The sequence below is a fragment of the Phyllostomus hastatus genome, unplaced genomic scaffold, assembly GCF_019186645.2.
Source record: "Phyllostomus hastatus isolate PE091 unplaced genomic scaffold, TTU_PhHast_1.1 phas_contig_283, whole genome shotgun sequence".
Taxonomy (NCBI): Eukaryota; Metazoa; Chordata; class Mammalia; order Chiroptera; family Phyllostomidae; genus Phyllostomus; species Phyllostomus hastatus.
The window spans coordinates 9,492,036-9,508,458 of record NW_025333833.1 but is presented as its reverse complement, the minus strand read 5'-3'; the positions used below and the strand labels follow the sequence as shown (position 1 = coordinate 9,508,458).

At 59.9% G+C, this 16,423-nt stretch overlaps 1 protein-coding gene across 1 annotated transcript in view; it reads right to left on the bottom strand.

Moving 5' to 3' along the window:
* Positions 1-1,029: 1,029 nt before the first annotated feature.
* The window catches only part of LHX4 (LIM homeobox 4), a 39,481-nt gene continuing 24,087 nt past the window's right edge, over positions 1,030-16,423 (bottom strand). Inside the window, exons 3-6 of the mRNA XM_045838748.1 lie at positions 8,607-8,809; positions 4,061-4,215; positions 3,514-3,685; positions 1,030-1,424 (exon numbers count right to left, since the gene is read on the bottom strand). Of these exons, the coding sequence (XP_045694704.1) occupies positions 1,030-1,424; positions 3,514-3,685; positions 4,061-4,215; positions 8,607-8,809 (925 nt within the window). The remainder of the gene's footprint in view (positions 1,425-3,513; positions 3,686-4,060; positions 4,216-8,606; positions 8,810-16,423) is intronic.

Sequence of the window (16,423 nt, the reverse complement as noted above, 5' to 3'; positions counted from 1 at the left end):
GCCGGCTGCACGGCGGGGGGGGGGGGGCTTGCAAACTCCTCTGAACCTACTCCCTCCAAACCAACGCTCCGCGTGCTCGCACCCTGCCTGCAGGAGGGGGCTCTGCAGGCCGGCCTCTGCCGATCTGGCCTCACGGACTGCGCGCTGGGACAACCAACCGGTCCACACACAGTGCCACTGATTGTCATTCTGTTCTCTCCGCATTTTTGCTTCGACCGTTTTGTAACCCATAACCTGTCTAGCGGAACAAATGACGTGAGCAAATTAAAAAGGCACATCGTGCTCCGAGGGGACTCGTCGGGTGGCCGCTGGGACGGTGCAGGGCCGCTCCGCCCCAGCCTCGGAGTCGCCTGCCATGGAAACTACTTCTTGCCGTCGGGGGCGGACTGCGAGATTTGCACGGGCCTCCTCACAGACCACAACTGACAAATATTCTCTGGCTTGTACTTCTGGAGAAGGAGGACGTCCTGTTTTTTCACAGCAGGAGAAAAAGGACGGGGCACGTCTCCGTATCAAACTGCGGCCCAGCAAAGTTTCCACGGACCTTTAATGAGTGACTGTTTTTATTCTGGAAATCATTTTTCTTATGCTGAAGGGATGTGCTGTCTCCACCGCAGGAACCTCGGGTCTGGCGAGAGCCCTGGTTGGGGGCGGGGCATCTCGGGAGACGCACCGGCTGGAGCAGAGTTCCCGCAGGCCAGGGAGGCCTCGCACGGCCACCTCGGCCACCAAGCACTGAGCAGCCAAAGCTTGTAAGCAGGACGGGGGAGGGGCCAACAAGCCAGCACCCCAGCGCTCTAGGCTCTGCCCCCTGTGCTGTGTTCTGAGAGGAGGCCGTCCCCCCACCACCACGTCCCCGGCAGAGCGGCGCCCCAGTGCGGTGACCTCCGAGGGGGCGGCGGAGCACTTCCATTGAAAATAATGGAAATTCTACTTGGTGCACTTCTGATCCTAAAAAGGCAAGTCACTTTTGATCCTCGAAGATACTGTCTCAAGCCAGGAGGACAGGGAGGGTGGGGGGACAGATGTTTAAAAAGGAGGATGATCCATCTCATCGAGCCAAGAGGCCGGGCTGGTGGGAAAGTCGGGGTAGCCTACACTGCTGCCTGTGGAGATGTCAGAGGTGGGTCCTCCGGCCATGGCTCTCAGCGTCTGGCTCACGCCCTGCCCTGCGTGCGCGATGATGCCCAGATTGCTGTCCACCGTGTAATCCAGCCCGTTGAGCAAAGGTGCGTGGGATGGCAGGGACGAGATGGAGGACGGGGACTGGGGGACCCCGTAGGGGCTCCCGTCCCTCAGGTCCTGATAGGACTGTCCTGTCCCGTCCATGGAGAAGCTCCCGTTCATTAGCTGTCCTCCTGCGACGTCCCCCACGTTGCCGTACATCCTGTTGGCGTGGCCGAGTTCTGAGAGAATCTGATCCTCTGCGGACAAAAGAACGGAGATGCGTGGTCAGCCGTCGGGACTCCCGGGGCCCCGCTCTCCGCAACCCAGGGACCCGCACGACCGGGAGAGAAGCCAGGGGACGGCAGCTGCCTCGCCACCAAGCGGGGGTCAGGTACCCACACGGCAGCCCGGTGTCCGGAGACCAGCCTACGTCCGGGGGGGGGGGGGGGACAGAAGAAACCGCTGCAGAGGCTACATTCCCGGGACCCAGAAGGCTGCACAGTGCTGGCTGAGCGGTGGGTCCTGGGTCGCTCCCGTGCTGAGTGGCTCTGGCTACACCGGGGACGGGGAATGCCCCACATCCCAGTGGGAGCTTTGTGCAGACAAGATCTAATCTGAAGGCTTCCAAGTGAGCAAAGTGCTCGAGTGAGCTGGCTGGGAAACGAGCAGGCCCGCGTGGTGAGGGCGCCTGAGTGGCACTCTTAGGCACGCGTCCGGAGTCCGTCTGGTCTCCCCGGAAAAGACATTCACTAGCACAGGACTTGGATTCCCTGTCTGATGAGGTCTCCACTGGGGGCAGTGTCGACGTGATTGAGACAAATGGACCTTCTCGTTTCTTGGAGAATTTCATTAAGGGCACCTAATGGGATCTTTGCCACCTGGAAGAAGTCACCTCTCCAACAGAGGTGGGCAGTGTGAGTCTTAGGAAATACAGGGTTATATATAATTACATCATTGGACAGACCGGTGACGGGTCATCCTGGGGACCCGCCTGCACCCAACAGAAAGGAGCTACCAAGCAAGACCTGACGACCCACTGTGTTCCCAGCATTGACTTTGGCAGCTCAGACCAGAGGAAGGGGCCTTCCCCACCCTGTCCATGGGCCTAGGAGGGGAGTGGAAGGCCCTTGAGCCGTCCACAGGGCCCAGGACAGACCTCTAGGCTGAGCTACCGTCCCCGAGGGTCGTCGTGTTCCTGGCGGGCAGCCTGTCCCACCCTCTGCCCCACAGACTTTCCTCTCCCCACCGGAGCCTGGGCACCACGTCCTGCCCAGGCCCCCCCCCCCAGCAGACTGACTTCAATGCCCGCCCCTTCTGACAGCCTGCCCCCCACTCCACCCTCAGACATGAAGAGGAGGGGCGGTAGCACATGCCCTTTAGAGGGGACAGGAAGATGAAGGCTCAGCACCACAGTATCACAGTCATTATTTGGCCTTTTGCCCGTGCCTGTCACCCCATGGGACCAGGGCCCGCTGTGGGGACAATCGTCCCCCAAACACACCCAGAGTCATTTGTGTGTATCGGTCCCCACAGTAGCACCGTGAGGTGGGCGAGGCTGTGGCTACTCCTCACTCATAGACGGGCAAACTGAGGCTCACGAGATTCAGGTCAGTGTGCAGAGCCACAGCCGGAAACCCGATTTCAGACCCCGCTCAATACTTTTCCCTCCCTAGCAACAGAAAGCCTTCCACGTTTGCAGCTCAGGATGGAAGAGTTACAGCTATTTGCAAACAACCTAAGGACCCAAAACATGCAGTCATCTGCAATTTTGCTGACGCACCGATTTGACCGTAGCGCATGCTGCAAAGCGTCTGTGCGGTGGGATGGCAGGAAGTGCGCAGGGGGCGGGGGGACTCGGAAATGAGGCCAGTCCCATCTCACATGCACTCACAGTAGTGACTCCCCGGGGCAGAGGGGCTGGTGAGCACGTCCTCCCCACCACCAGGAGAGGAGAAAGGGGTAACTCTAGGGAATCCCGGGGTGGGGGTGGAGGGAGCCAGGGCCCCTGCAGAGGGAAGAAACCAAGACAGGTGCTGAGCGCATGGGCTGAGACCCAGCTCTGCTCACAGCTGTGCGGGCTGGTGAAGGAGCCCCAGTCCGCAGGAAAGGGGTGGCGGGGCGTGGGGCCCACAGTCCTGGGGAACCCAGCTTCCACTCTCAGCAGCGGAGCGCTCCCTGTTTCTTAAAGGGCCGCTGCCACGTCCCCCCACACACCACCACCAGTCACAGGGGAGAGCCTGTGTTTGGGAGGGAGCTGTCAGGGCCCCGAGAAGGTCACGAGTCACGGATTACTGCCTCCCAGGGGCCAGTGCTAAGGCCCGGCCTCGCCCCTCCAGCCCTGCTCACCTCGGAAGCTCAGCTCGCTGTCGCTAACCCCACAGTCCTCCGCAGAGCTCTCCTTCTCCTGCTTGCTGCCTCCCCGGCTCCTCTTGACGCTCTTGTAGAACTGGCCCCAGCGGTGCCGCCCCGCGTCCTTCTTCAGGCGCTTCTCCTTGGCCCTTCGGTTCTGAAACCAGACCTGCCGCACAGGCGCACGGGGCACACTCGGGGGGTGCCCACCACGACCCCACAGCCCCCGGTGCCCCCCCCCCGAGATGGGCGGCTAGAGACAGGGACCGTGGCCTCGACAGGCAGGACTCTGAGCTTCAGCAATCTCTCTCCAATGTGGTCGATTCCCTGGGGGCGTGGCCCTGAGTCCAACTCCCCAAGGAGGTCAGTGATGCTACTGGTGGTCAGTGACACATCGTGTTTGTCACTCCCCAAGCCTCCTCACGCAGAGGCCACAGCCATCACGCAGACTGGCCCAGAATGCCCTCTGACCCTGCTCCTGGCCCCAGGCCCCGCGGGAGTGGCGCTGGGCTGAGGGTCCCCAGATGGCGAAGATGTGTCTCACCTGCACGACCCTCATGTCCAGGCCCGTCTCCGAGGACAGCTGCTCCCGCACGTGCCGGGCGGGCTTGGGGGAGTTCTTGTAGGCATTCTTCAGGGTCTCCAGCTGCTTCGCCGTGATGGTGGTCCGGGGCCGCTTAGCCCCGGCCTCCGAGTCATCTGCAATGGAAACCCCTTGTTGGGTTCAAGCCCACCCGACGCTCCAGGGTCTCGTCCCCATTCCGCACACAATCTTGCCTGCTATGGGCAGGGCAGTGGGGTGGGGGGGGATGGTGGATGTCAGGGCGGAGCCGTCTCGAACCCGTGGAGCCCACTCCTGCATGAACCACAGGCCTCCCCGAGTCACTGAAACACAAGACACACCGCCCTGCTTCCGGCCTCCCTGTCCCCCGCCAGCCCCGCCGACACAGGGGCTCTCAGCAGACTGAAGGTCCAGTTCCACAAGCCTCCCTGCCGTGGCCAGTGCTCCGGGTGGACATCCTCGTGCGTGGTCACCAGCGCTGTGCAGGTGGGCGAGCCAGAGGGAAGCCTCTTCTGGGCCGCCCCACACACTCCCGCCTCCCCCCCACCGGGAGCCTGCGTCTCCCCAGGCCCCACCCACGGCCCCCCTCCCTTTGCCGCAGGCTCCCCGGGCTCACAGCAGGGCAGCCGGTGTGTACTTACTAGTCACCTACAGAATGCACACGAGTTATGGGTCAGAGCCCACTAGTGGCTGTAAAGTCAATTTGGTGGATTAAAAACTTTGAGGAAAGGAGCCCCAGCTGGTGTGGCTCAGTGGATTGAGTGCCAGCCTGAGAACCAAAGGGTCGCCAGTTCAATTCCCAGTCAGGGCACATGCCTGGGTTTCGGGCTGGGTGCCCACTAGGAGGCGCATGAGAGGCAAACATTGATGTTTCTCTCCCTCTCTCCCTCCCTTACCCTCTCTCTAAAAATAAATGAATAAAATCTTTAAAAAAAATAAACTTCGAGGAAATGAGGTGAATGGGACGGGACAGGGTGGAGTCGATCGGGGCAACTGTTGTTTCATGAGGCTGGTTTAGTGCTCTCTGTGTAAACGTGTGGGTTAAGTTGAAATGATGTAAAATGAGTTTCTTACTAGGGAGCACAGCCAACATTTTTTGAGAAATGCTGGTCAAGGGTAAAGCCAACTACTGTGTCTCTGCTACCTTCCTACCTTCCTACCTTCCTACCTTCCTCTCTCCTTTCCCTCCTTCCCACTCAAGAAAACCCTCTCTCAGGAGCAACGATAACACCCAGCATTCATCACGCACCTATCCTGCCTAGGGTCGATCTAAGAGCTGTGTGGGCAGGCAGTGCTCCCGACGATTCCGAAAGGTTTTTCTTGGCGTCAGGAGACCTGGGTTCTTGCTGAGCAAGGGATGGGGGCAAGTTAGGCCTCCCCTCCAAAGCCCAGGCCATGCACACAGCGAGGGGGAGGGGGGCGGGGATGGGGGCGGGGGATGAGGCAGCACGTGCTCGCTTCTCCCTGGGCTGTTTTTCTCTCCAGCAGAGCTGCGGTCTTCCTCAAATCCCAGCCACCAGCCCACTCACCCCCACCCCACCCGGAGTCCTGAACCCAAAGAGGAAGGATTCCAGAGCCCCTGGGGCGGACACCCAGGGAAACCTCCAAAACGTGTTACTTTAAGTTCCGTCTTAAGGAATCACTCCCATACGTGTAGAGGTGCCAGCATGACAGCTTTGGGTGCAACTATAAAATAGTGCACTTTAAAATATCTATACAGCCTTTGTATGTAGAATTTGAAATAATGAAACCACCCCAAAAATCGAATTCATCGAGGATAGTTTCACTTTCGAAGCAGGTTGCCCTAGTGAATTAGACGGTGTTGGCACCACGGCCAGGCTGCCGGGACACGCCCGTCACCCCGGGCCGGTGGCGCGTGGCTGCCGCACTCTGTATGCACAGGACTTTCTTCTTGTGATTATGAGGACTCTCATGCTGTTATTTTAACATTCACTGTTATTATAATTTAAAATCTTCTTCACATCCTATAACAATGTCATCCAAGTATTCATTAAGTCGTGGTGGCCGCGCTCCTGCTGAAAAATGGACCCGAAAATCAATAGCTTTGGGACGGAAGTTAAATGTGATAAAACGCTACGAGGAAGGCCACGCAAGACCATGATACCCCGGGCTGTTAATTTAGGAGAGAGCATTCCTCGAGGTAGGAGGGAGAGTGCTGCGAAAATAAAACGCAGCATTAAGGCACAGATACACTTCACCCAGTTATGGATTTATGTGCTCCCAGAATACATCCCCCTCCCCTGACTTTGCCCATTAATTCCTGTGGGAGAATTAGCCTGAAAATACGTTAGTTTTGAATTATGCAGGGTCTCCTAGTACTTGTCCCTGGCACAGAACGCAGCCTCATTACCCTGAAGATGCGAAGATCCGGGGAGATGTAACGAACGAATGAAATCGCTCACACTACCGTGCGCACAGGGCTAGCAGACCCTTTGTGCAACCCACGGCAGAGGGCGAGCCTGAAGTGGGTGTGAATCAGCAAGGGGGGGGTTAAAACATCAAAAGAGAGAGACAAACAGTCCCACAGCAGATAGCGGTCCCCCGCTGCACTGGGGGCCACCCGGATTGCACAGAGTGGCCGCGGCCCCCGCCCCCGCTGTCGGTGGAGACGAGGGGGCCCTTCAGAAACACGGAGCAACCTTCAGCTCCTTGAAAACCTAAAGGTGGTCCCACCCCCAACCCCGTTTGTGTCTCTCCTCCACGCAGGTCTCGCCCTCGTTCAACATCCCGCTCCGCTCGCACTGAGTCCTATTAAAGCCTCGGGAAACAGCCCTGTGTGGCGGGGGCTCTTGTCCCCACAGGCAGCGGAGCAGCTGGGGCTCCACCAGGGACAGAGCTTGCCAAGGGGCCCCGCCTAGTAGGTGGTGACCCAGCAGAGATGCCCACTGCCTCCATGGTGCCACAGAGGTGTGCCATGGCACAAATCATCCTCACGCCGTGTTGCCCCGGCCCGCCCCGCTGGTCTGCCCTTCCCTTGAGCCACCCACAGCAGCGCAGACACCAGGCCAGAGGTGCTCAGGGTCGGAACCAGGCCTCTGCCCCTGGGGAGCAGCCAGGGCCCCCGAGCAGGCCCTGAGGCCCGAGCACCTGGTGAAGGGCCTCTGAGCCCGTCCGCTCTGAGGGTTTAGCCCCGGCAAGCCGCCCTAATCTCCTGCGACATCGTCATTGGCTCCAAAGCAACAGCGTGGAATGAGCTTTAAGGAACCAGAGCAGATGAATGCATTAAGGCAAAGAGCCTGGGAATGGGCTAACCGACGCCCTGGAAAGAGGAGAAAGAGGCTGAGGGCCTGTCCACCCCAAAAGGCCGAGCTGGGGGTGGTGGGAGCCGAGGGGGCGGGACCTGACTCGCCCTGAGCTGCCCCGCCCCCTCACCACCGCGCACGCTTTACTTTAAACTAGTTCCTTACGCAAACAGTTTCTTGTGCAGTAATGCGACCTAACTGACCTATGTGTGAGGGCCCGAGAAAGCTCTGGAAGGCCACCCGGGAAATTGTCATCACTTCCTTTTCTCTCCACCGAGCCCAGAGCTGTCAGGGAGCTGCTTTCCGCAGCGACCCCCCCACCCCAGGGGATAAAATCCTTGTGCGTGGCAAACGACCTCACTGTTTTGTGAGTTTGCGCCTCTGACATGCCCAGGTTGGGTTTGGCCAAACGCCACATTTGGGGCCAGTGGAAGGTACCCCACCCCAGGACACAGCTGTGAATGAGGAACCTAAAGTGGGGGGAGGGGCAGAGGAGGGGCGCATCAGGCTGGGCCTTCCTGAGGGGAGCTCGGTGGAATGGGGGTCCGGGCCCAGTCTAGGCCGGGGAAAGACCCGAGGCTGCCCCGGGACAGGGCACTGGAGGGCGGGAGCAGCCGCTGCCTGTCTGCCCCGGCGTGGCTGTGGACCTCGGGGGGCTCCGCCGCAGACCACGGGCAGTGACCCTGGGTGGCGGGGAGGGTGGGAGGTGCGTGGCTGAGTGGGGTCTCCCTGGATGTGGGCACTGGCCAAGCACTCGCTCTGCACGGGGGACCTCGAGAGACACGAGGACTCGGCGCCCCTGAGTCCCCGCCCTCTACAAGGCCCCGGGCCGAGGCGGGGAACAGGGCACAGTGAGCTGGGGTCCGCCCTGGCCCTCCCAAGGGTGACTTAGGCCAGGGCTAGGGCTCTCGCTGGCTGAAGCCTTTGAATGTGGGGGCGCTGAGGTAACTGTGCACCCCAGTGTACGAGACTGAGAGCAACCCCAAGGGTCCACCGTAGACAGATCACCCCCCCCCCGCCCCACCCCAGCCAGGCGAGAAGCTACCGAGAAAAGGACACAAGGTCCTGGCTGCCCTGAGCCGAGTGTGGCCGACGGGTGCGCTCTCAGGGACACAGCTCGGTCACGGCTCCCGGGAAGCCGGCCAGCGCTGAGGGACTGGAGGCGCTGACAGGTAACTGTCCCTGCTGAGAGGTGGCAGCAGGGCTCCGAGGGACTCAGCAGAAGGTCCCCGGGGCAGAGGGGACGCGCAGGGCGGCGCCGTTACCGTTCTGCTTGGCCGTCTCGTAGTCCTCCTTGCACACCAGCCGCCCGTCCTCCATGAGGTAGAACTCGTCCCCCGTGGCCAGCTGCCGGTTACAGATGATGCAGGCGAAGCAGTGCAGGTGGTAGACAAAGTCCTGCGCCTTGCGGACCACCTGGGTGGGGGGGATGCCCTGCTGGCAGGCCGTGCATTTTGTACCGAAGCGCCTGTGGGGGCGGCATGAGATGATTAGGGCTCTGGGGGCAGCCGGCGGCCCCCCACCTTCCATGGGCCCCTCTCCCACCCCAGCACTGCAGGGGCGTCCGCGGACATCCACCCCTGGGCCAGCCAGCACTTACCACCCGGTCCCTCAGCCTCTCACTGGCCTCCCTGCTTTGTCCGGGTTCTTTAACCACAAAACGAAGGGTCAGAGCTGGAGTCTCCAGTGCCCTCGCAAAGGCTGACACCCCACGGCCCAAAACTGCCTGACTCACACCCATCGACACCCGGGACCGAGGAGCGGGCAGCTTCACCTCCGCCTCCCGTTTCTCCAGCTCCGCGGGCAGGTGCAGAGGGCCCGCCCCCTGCCCTGGGGTGGCTGCGTGCGCCCAGGCTGCCGCGCCCACGGCAGCCAGCAGAACCTCTCTGCACATGCTCCTCCCCACGCAGCCTGCGTGGCCGGGCTCCACCCCAGCCGCCCAGAGACATGCACCCCCTTCTCCTTCCTGCCTCACCCTCCATCGGGCACACACCAGACCCCCCCCAAGCTGGCCCCCATCCCCTTCCCACGCGCAGCCTCTGAGACATGGTGTCGGGGCAGGGAACTGCATTTTCTTGTCCCTGTGCCATTCGGGCCAGGAAGTCTGCAGAGCTGCTTGAAAACACCTCAGACCCTCCTGGTCTGCACCTTTCCGGACCGGCACCGAGGCAAGAGGAAGGCACCTGCAGCCACCCTGGGCCGAGGTTAGGAAGGAAGGGGCCGGAGACATCTTGAAAATATAGCCCAGTGGGTCCTTCAAGCTCCTTTCCCCATCCCCGCCACCAATACAGAGCCACACCGGCGGCCAGAGAGGGCAGCGGGAACTCGGGGCCGGCGTGGACGCGGGTAACAGAGGGGCTGCTCCGCCGCAGGTGAGCCTTCCCCGCTCGAGGAGGGAGACGGGAGGGGCTGGGGAGGCAGGGGCAGAGTTTAAAACAGCAATCAACCTAATTATTCATGACATTTCACACAGCACAACTTTATCTTCTTCAGGATGAAAGACTTCGCCTAATGGATCTGGGGAAGGTTTGATTTTAATGGTCCTTTTAACTAATGCTTATAGGCAGCCTGATTTCCCCTGAAAGGACAGTACATATTTCATCCACATTAATACCAAATAAATTAATTATGGTCGTGGCTATCATGATGAATCCCAGATTAATGCAGAATGATGGGCCTCGTACGCAGTAATGACACCTGCTGGGGGGACTGGAGCAGGAGGACCCAGCTGCGGCTTCGGAGAGAAATGGGGGTCTCTCTGAATCTGGAAGGGCGACCCCGAAAGAGCAGGAGTGGGACCCAGGGGATGGCTCTTCTGAGACGAGATCTGAGCAGGGTGCTGGGGCCCGAGGGGCTGAGACACCTGGCTTGGAAGGACCGTAGACCCCTGAGCTCCGGAAGAGCCCTTGGTTTTTGCAGAGGACAGCAGGAGTGGGGGGTGCGGTGCACGGAGCGGGTCTGTTTGCAGCAGCCGGGACAGGGCTCTGTGAAGCACCCCGAGCTCCTCAAAATCAGGCGCCCGGAGGAAGGCCTGGGCTTCCAGCAGACTCTCGAAGGGGCCCAACCCGGAAAAGCAGAGGTAACACTGGTGGAATCAGAAGTCAGAAAATAAAGAAGCATGCTTTCAAAGGATGTACGCAGACATGGCTGGTGTGAGGATGGAGGACAAAGCACACAATCAGTCCTCGTCCTACACGATCGGCCCGGAGCACACTGTCGCACCCGTCGGCACACAGGTGCGAGCCAGGCTTCCTCCACCACGGCTGCCTCAGCCCGCTGTGTGCGTCGAAGAGGAAGGTGAGCAGACACCCGACTCTACCCTGCGTGAGTGTGTGTGGGAGAGTGTGTGAGTGTGTGTGTGAGTGTGTGTGGGTGTGTGGGAATGTGTGTGTGTGGGAGTGTGTGTGTGTGGGAGTGTGTGGGAATGTGTGAGTGTGTGTGGGAATGTGTGAGTGTGTGTGGGAGTGTGGGAGTGTGTGTGGGTGTGTGGGAGTGTGTGAGTGTGGGAATGTGTGAGTGTGTGGGAATGTGTGAGTGTGTGGGAATGTGTGTGAGTGTGGGAATGTGTGTGTGTGGGAGTGTGTGTGTGTGGGAGTATGTGTGTGCGGGAGTGTGGGAGTGTGCGGGAGTGGGTGCGTTTGGGGGAACAAAGCGGAAGGAGGCCTGTACACAGGGGTGGGCAAACATAGGTTCACAGTTGTGAGTACACAAAACAGAGTTTATTCTTGTACTTACTGATTGTTGTGTCATTTCCCATACGGACAACTGTCAGCCTACTGTAGCCCTGCCCTGTATGTGTTACTACAGCGTGTTTTCAAAATGTCTGGGGATTTTGCATCAGGTCCAGGCCAGTTCTCAAGGCTGGTGTTCAAAATAAAACAGCACCTCCGTCACTGCGACCCCCACTGAAGAAACAGCCCGAAGCTGGGTGCAAACACCATAGCAGAGGCAGCTCCGGAGAAGCACAGGAGTTTCCCAAAACACAAGCCCCATCCTGCAGCCCAAAGGTGGGGAGGGGACAGGGACCGAAGCAGCGGAGGGCGGAGGAGGGACCCCCCAGGGGCCTGCCCCATGGGGCGGGCCACACTCCCTCACCACCACCAAGCAGACAGTGGCTTTCAGTGACCAGAAACCCAGTGACACCAGCGCCCCGGAGACATGAAAGATAACGGGGGTGTAAATTTAATCTGCATACCGACAGTGATTCATGCTCGAGGGTGGCAAGTGCACAAGAGAAATGAAAAATAAATGGACTTTTCCACCAGCATTTTTTAGCAATTGAAGCAATTGTCCTGATTGTGGGATTTATACTGATGGCAAGTGGAAGTCGCTCCTTGTTACCTTGCTCCCCTGGAGCACAGCAACTGGGACACTTGGCAAGAGGACTGCGTGCACTCCCTCAGCCCACGGGGTGCCCCCAGCACGGCCTAGCCCTGAGGGGCACCCCAACCCCACTCTTCCTCAGAGCCAGGGGACCCGGCCCCAGGTGCCATCCTGCAGGGCCATGAAGACGCTGGCTCTGAGTCTCAGATCTAGAACCAGCCAGAGACGCAACCACAGCCTGGCGACCTGACTTCCGTGACAGCCACAGTGAGACGGCGTGGTTACAATCCCCTGGTCCAAAATGAGGTCTGACCGTGAACTTGGCTGCTACACAGAGAAACAATCCTCTAACCAACGTGACCAAATCTGAAGGATGCCGGTGCTGGGGGCAGAGCCGGACACTGGCCAAGGGGGAGGCGATCTGGGGATTTCCCAGGCAATCCCCTCATCCTACCCCTGAGCACCTACTGTGTGCAGGGCCCGGCCCACTCGGGTGCAAACCGCTCTGCAGCACAGTCTCTCTGGTCGGCCCTGCCTGGCCAGGTGAGGGGGGAGCCCAAGGGGAGCAGTGGGAGCTGATCTACGTTGCACTTGTCCTCGGACCAGGATCAGGGGCAATTCTAACAGCCGTGCCCGGCGTGGGGCAGGCAGCAAAGACCACTGGGTGGGGGTGACTGCAAGGGGGTGACCGCGTGGGGGCTGAACGCCCGGACCACTCCTGAAGACCGGTGTCCACAGCCACCAGGAGACTGACACCCAACTGCTTTTCTAAGAAGGGACTTGAACCCCGGGTTGAAACGAGGCCCATGGTTTCCTAAAACAAACACTTTCCATCCCGCTTTGCTGTCATCGCCACACTCATTCCACGCACATCTCCCAAGCGCCCTGCCCGGAACGTGACACCTTCCACTGGGTGAGAAACAGAGGCTCCGACTGGGGAGGTAGGTGCTGGCCTCAGCTCACACAGAAAATAAGACAGAGACCCGGGGTTTGAACTTGGTGCTCCCGACAGGACAGCTGGTAGAGGGAGGGCGCCAGAGGCAGCAAACATCCCCTGAGAAGCCGGCCGTGGCACCTTTACCCTAGACTGGAACTTGGGTGGAAGGGCCCTGTCCCCCTCAAGTGTCACCAGCTGCTCTGAGCCACTGAGCAGGAAGCTGCCCTGAAAGCCTTCAGCTCCTGGAGTGTCCCCTCTCTCTCTCACACACACACACCGACAGTCACACCACATTCGCCACCTTCTGTCTTGCTGGCCAGGTCAGGAGTGAGGGGCCTGGCCCTGCTGGGAGGCGGGGAGAGTGTGCCCCATATAACTGTGACACTCAGGGACTGCTCCTGACCCCAGGAAGGGGGCCGGGCCTGTGTCCTTGCGTTCGGCCTGAGCTCCCATCTGCCTGTCTGTCTGTCCCCCTGTCCTGCTCTTGGTAGGCCTGCTGGGGCCCCCTCCGGGGGAGGGTGCCCAGGCCCTGCAGAGACAGGGCACCAAACAAGCACTGTGGGCACCACACCTTCTAGAAACAGGTGCACGTACACCCCACACCACCGGTGTCCTGGCACATGCCTGGTTGTGAGTTCTGACCTGTGATCAGGCCAGGCACCACATTCGGGTCACCGAAACTGGATGGAGAAAAAAAGAGGCTCCTGTTCAGCAAGCACCTACTGTGTGCTGCTGTGGGCACATAATCTCACCTCACCCTCACCCTCTCTCCCACCTTCTTGCTCTCGCTCTTGAGCTCCCCATCCTCAGTCTCAGCTGGTTGCCCAGCTTCTTGTTTCCCTGGAGAGAGGAGAACTCTCAGCCTAGACCGGCCACACCCGCCCGCCCCCCCCACTTCCCGCAGCAGATCCGTCAGCGCTCCTGCACAAGGCCAGCCGCCCACCTGGGCACAGAGTCCACTCCTTCTCGCCGACGGAGATGATTCCTCCAGCAACTGTCCCCTTTGCCTCTCGCCTCATTAATTCTCCTCTCTACCAGATCCTGCCCAGCAGCGGACAGCAGGCTATTATTTCTGCCACTTAAAAGTCCCTCTTCTGACCCCCCACCTCCCTCCCTCTACTCCCGCTCCGGTGACACTTCTGCTCCCCCTCATCTCCTGAATCCACTCTGGTGATTCGCTTTATGTGTCAAGTGGACCCTGGTCACCCGAATGTGTGGCCCCACATTATCCTGAGGGTGCTGGTGAGGGTGTTTCTGCGTGGTGGTCGCCTTTGAATGGGTGGACAGAGTAAAGCAGGTTGCCCTCCCCAGTGTGGGGGGCCCCCTGCAGTCTGCTGAAAGTCTGACTGGAACAGAAAGGAAGGCTCTGAACCAGCCAGAGGGAGAGGTTTCTGCCTGACACGCGGGTGCTGACACACGGGTCTTCTGTCTTTGGACTTGCACAGAAACATCAGCTCTTCTCAGGTCTCCAGCCTACTGGCTTTGGACTGGAACTTACACTCTCAGCCCTTCGAGGTCTCCAGCTTGCTGACTGCAGATCTTGGGGCTTCTCAGCCTCTGGAGTCACGTGTCCCTCACAATAAATCTCTTCTCGCACGCACACACACACACACACACCTCCCTGACCTTCCGGCAGCTCTGGCCCCCTGCCTCCCTTCCCTCAGAACACGGCACTCACTTGGCCCCAGGACCCAGCTCTCCTGGCTCTGCTCTTCCTGCTGGCAGCCCCCCACCACCTCCCGCGGTAGACCCCGTCCCCAAAGACTCCACACCCCTGGGGATTTCAGGTCCGCCTCCAGCCCGGACCTGTGCCCTAACTCCTGATCGGTGTATCCCACAGCCTGCTCGGCATCTGTACTTGGTCGTCCAAAACCGAACTCCTGCTCCTCCCGAGGTCTTCCCCATCGCCAAAAAGAGCAATTTCATTCTTCCCATCACTCAGGCGGAAAGCTTGGACGCCCTCGGCTGATTTGTCAGCAGGTCCTGCCGGCTCTACCCAAAATGACGTCAAGGGCGGGGCCACTTCTCACCATCTCCGCAGCTGCCTCCCCGGCTCAGGCGCTGCAACCCTGCACCCAAGACCGCATCCAACCGGGCCCGCGAGCTTCAGCCCTCGCCCCGTGCCAGACCATCTCACTTCCCTGCTTGAAACCTTCCAGTGTCTACGGCTCACTCGGAGCAAAGGTCAAGGTCACTTTCCAGCCCCTCTCAAATTTCTAGCCTCTACTCAGCCACTCTGCTTGCTCACTCGCCCCAGCCACCCGGCTCCTCCGCCCTGCACTGCTTCCTCAGCTTGGAACATCGTTCCCCAGATACCTGCGTGGCTCACTCCTGCGTGACCTACAGGTCCTCCCTCCAATGTCACCTTCCCCGGGGGGAGGGGACATTCCTTTCCCCTCTCCAAAGCACCCACCTCCGATGGATGATATCCTGTGCATTGGCTGACCATTGACTGTCCGTCTCCCTCTCTAGGCGGCCAACAGGGGCCTGTGCCTGGTGCAGTGCCTGGCTCCGGCTCTGAGTTCTGTGAATACTTGTTGAATGAATAATGAATGTCCCACGCCTACGGCGCGCATTGATACTCTACGGCGCGCATTGATACCCTTTCGCGGTGTGCACACGAGTAAAGAAGTTCAGAGAGCGTGGGTAACCTGCCGCGGGCCTCGCAGCCATAGCAGGGGAGCTGGGATTTGAACCCAATGCTCTTCCTTGCTGGTGGCCAGAGGGAGGCAGACGGGGGGCAGGCCGGGCCCAGGCCAGGCACCCGTGTGTGGGAGCCACCCCAGCACAGTACGCTGTCCCCAGGAAACAAAATAGGGCACAACTTAATGTTATGCTTTAATTGCTTGGCGGTGATTTACCGCAGGTCGTATATTTTGCCCAGCCGACACTTCCCTACATGTATTTCTTTTATCTATCAGCGCACTTGACGGGTCGGCTGCGGATATTTACTGTTGCTGTGCGCGCTGGTGTTGCCAGCGTATATCAGCGCCAGCCCACGTCACCCGCACGCCAGTCCCGCCCGAGAGTGGCCGGCCTTCCCCAGGCATTGGCAGGGGCCGTACCTGGACAAGGCCTGACGCCAGAGAAGGTTAGCACTTTGGGGAGCGGGGTCACACCCCGCCAGGCACACTCTCACTCACATCCCTCCCAGGCCCCCGGGGAACTGCCCTCCTTTCCTTCTTCACAAGCATTCAATGTTATTTTGAGACAAATACTACCGTAAATGCTTTAGAACCAGCGACCTAGTCCAACCCCCTCATTTAACACAGAAGGGAACCAGGGCCCAGAGGGGCCTAGTGACTGGCCCAGGATCACACAGCTCAGTTACTGGCAGAAGAGGAACTAGAGCCCAGTTCTCCTTTTCCCTCAGCCACGCCTCTCCGCCTTCCTGCGGGGGGCAGGCAGGCTCCCCGCCCCTTCTGGAAGAGTCCAGCCCCCTCCCTTAACTTTTGCAAACTTTCATGAAGCACGTAGCATGCACCAGGCCACGTCGGGGGAGCCACCTCATTTAAACCACACAGCGGCCCTTGTAGGGTTTTGGGGTTACTATTCCCTTCTCACCAGCAGGGGCAGGCTGGGAGCTGCAGGCTGGCTGGCCCAACGACACTCTCCCTCCTTCCCCTCTGTCCTTCCAGGCACCTGAGCTGCCCCCCTTACTTCTGGTTCATTCTTCTCTGCCAAGGCATTAGCTCAGCTCTCCCCAGGTTACCCCAAGGCCACCTGGGAGAAGCCGAATCCATACTTTTAACGAGCCCCCCACGGGGCCCCCGGTGCAGCTGTTACAAGGACCACTCCTGGAGAATTCCTGCGTGGCGGGTG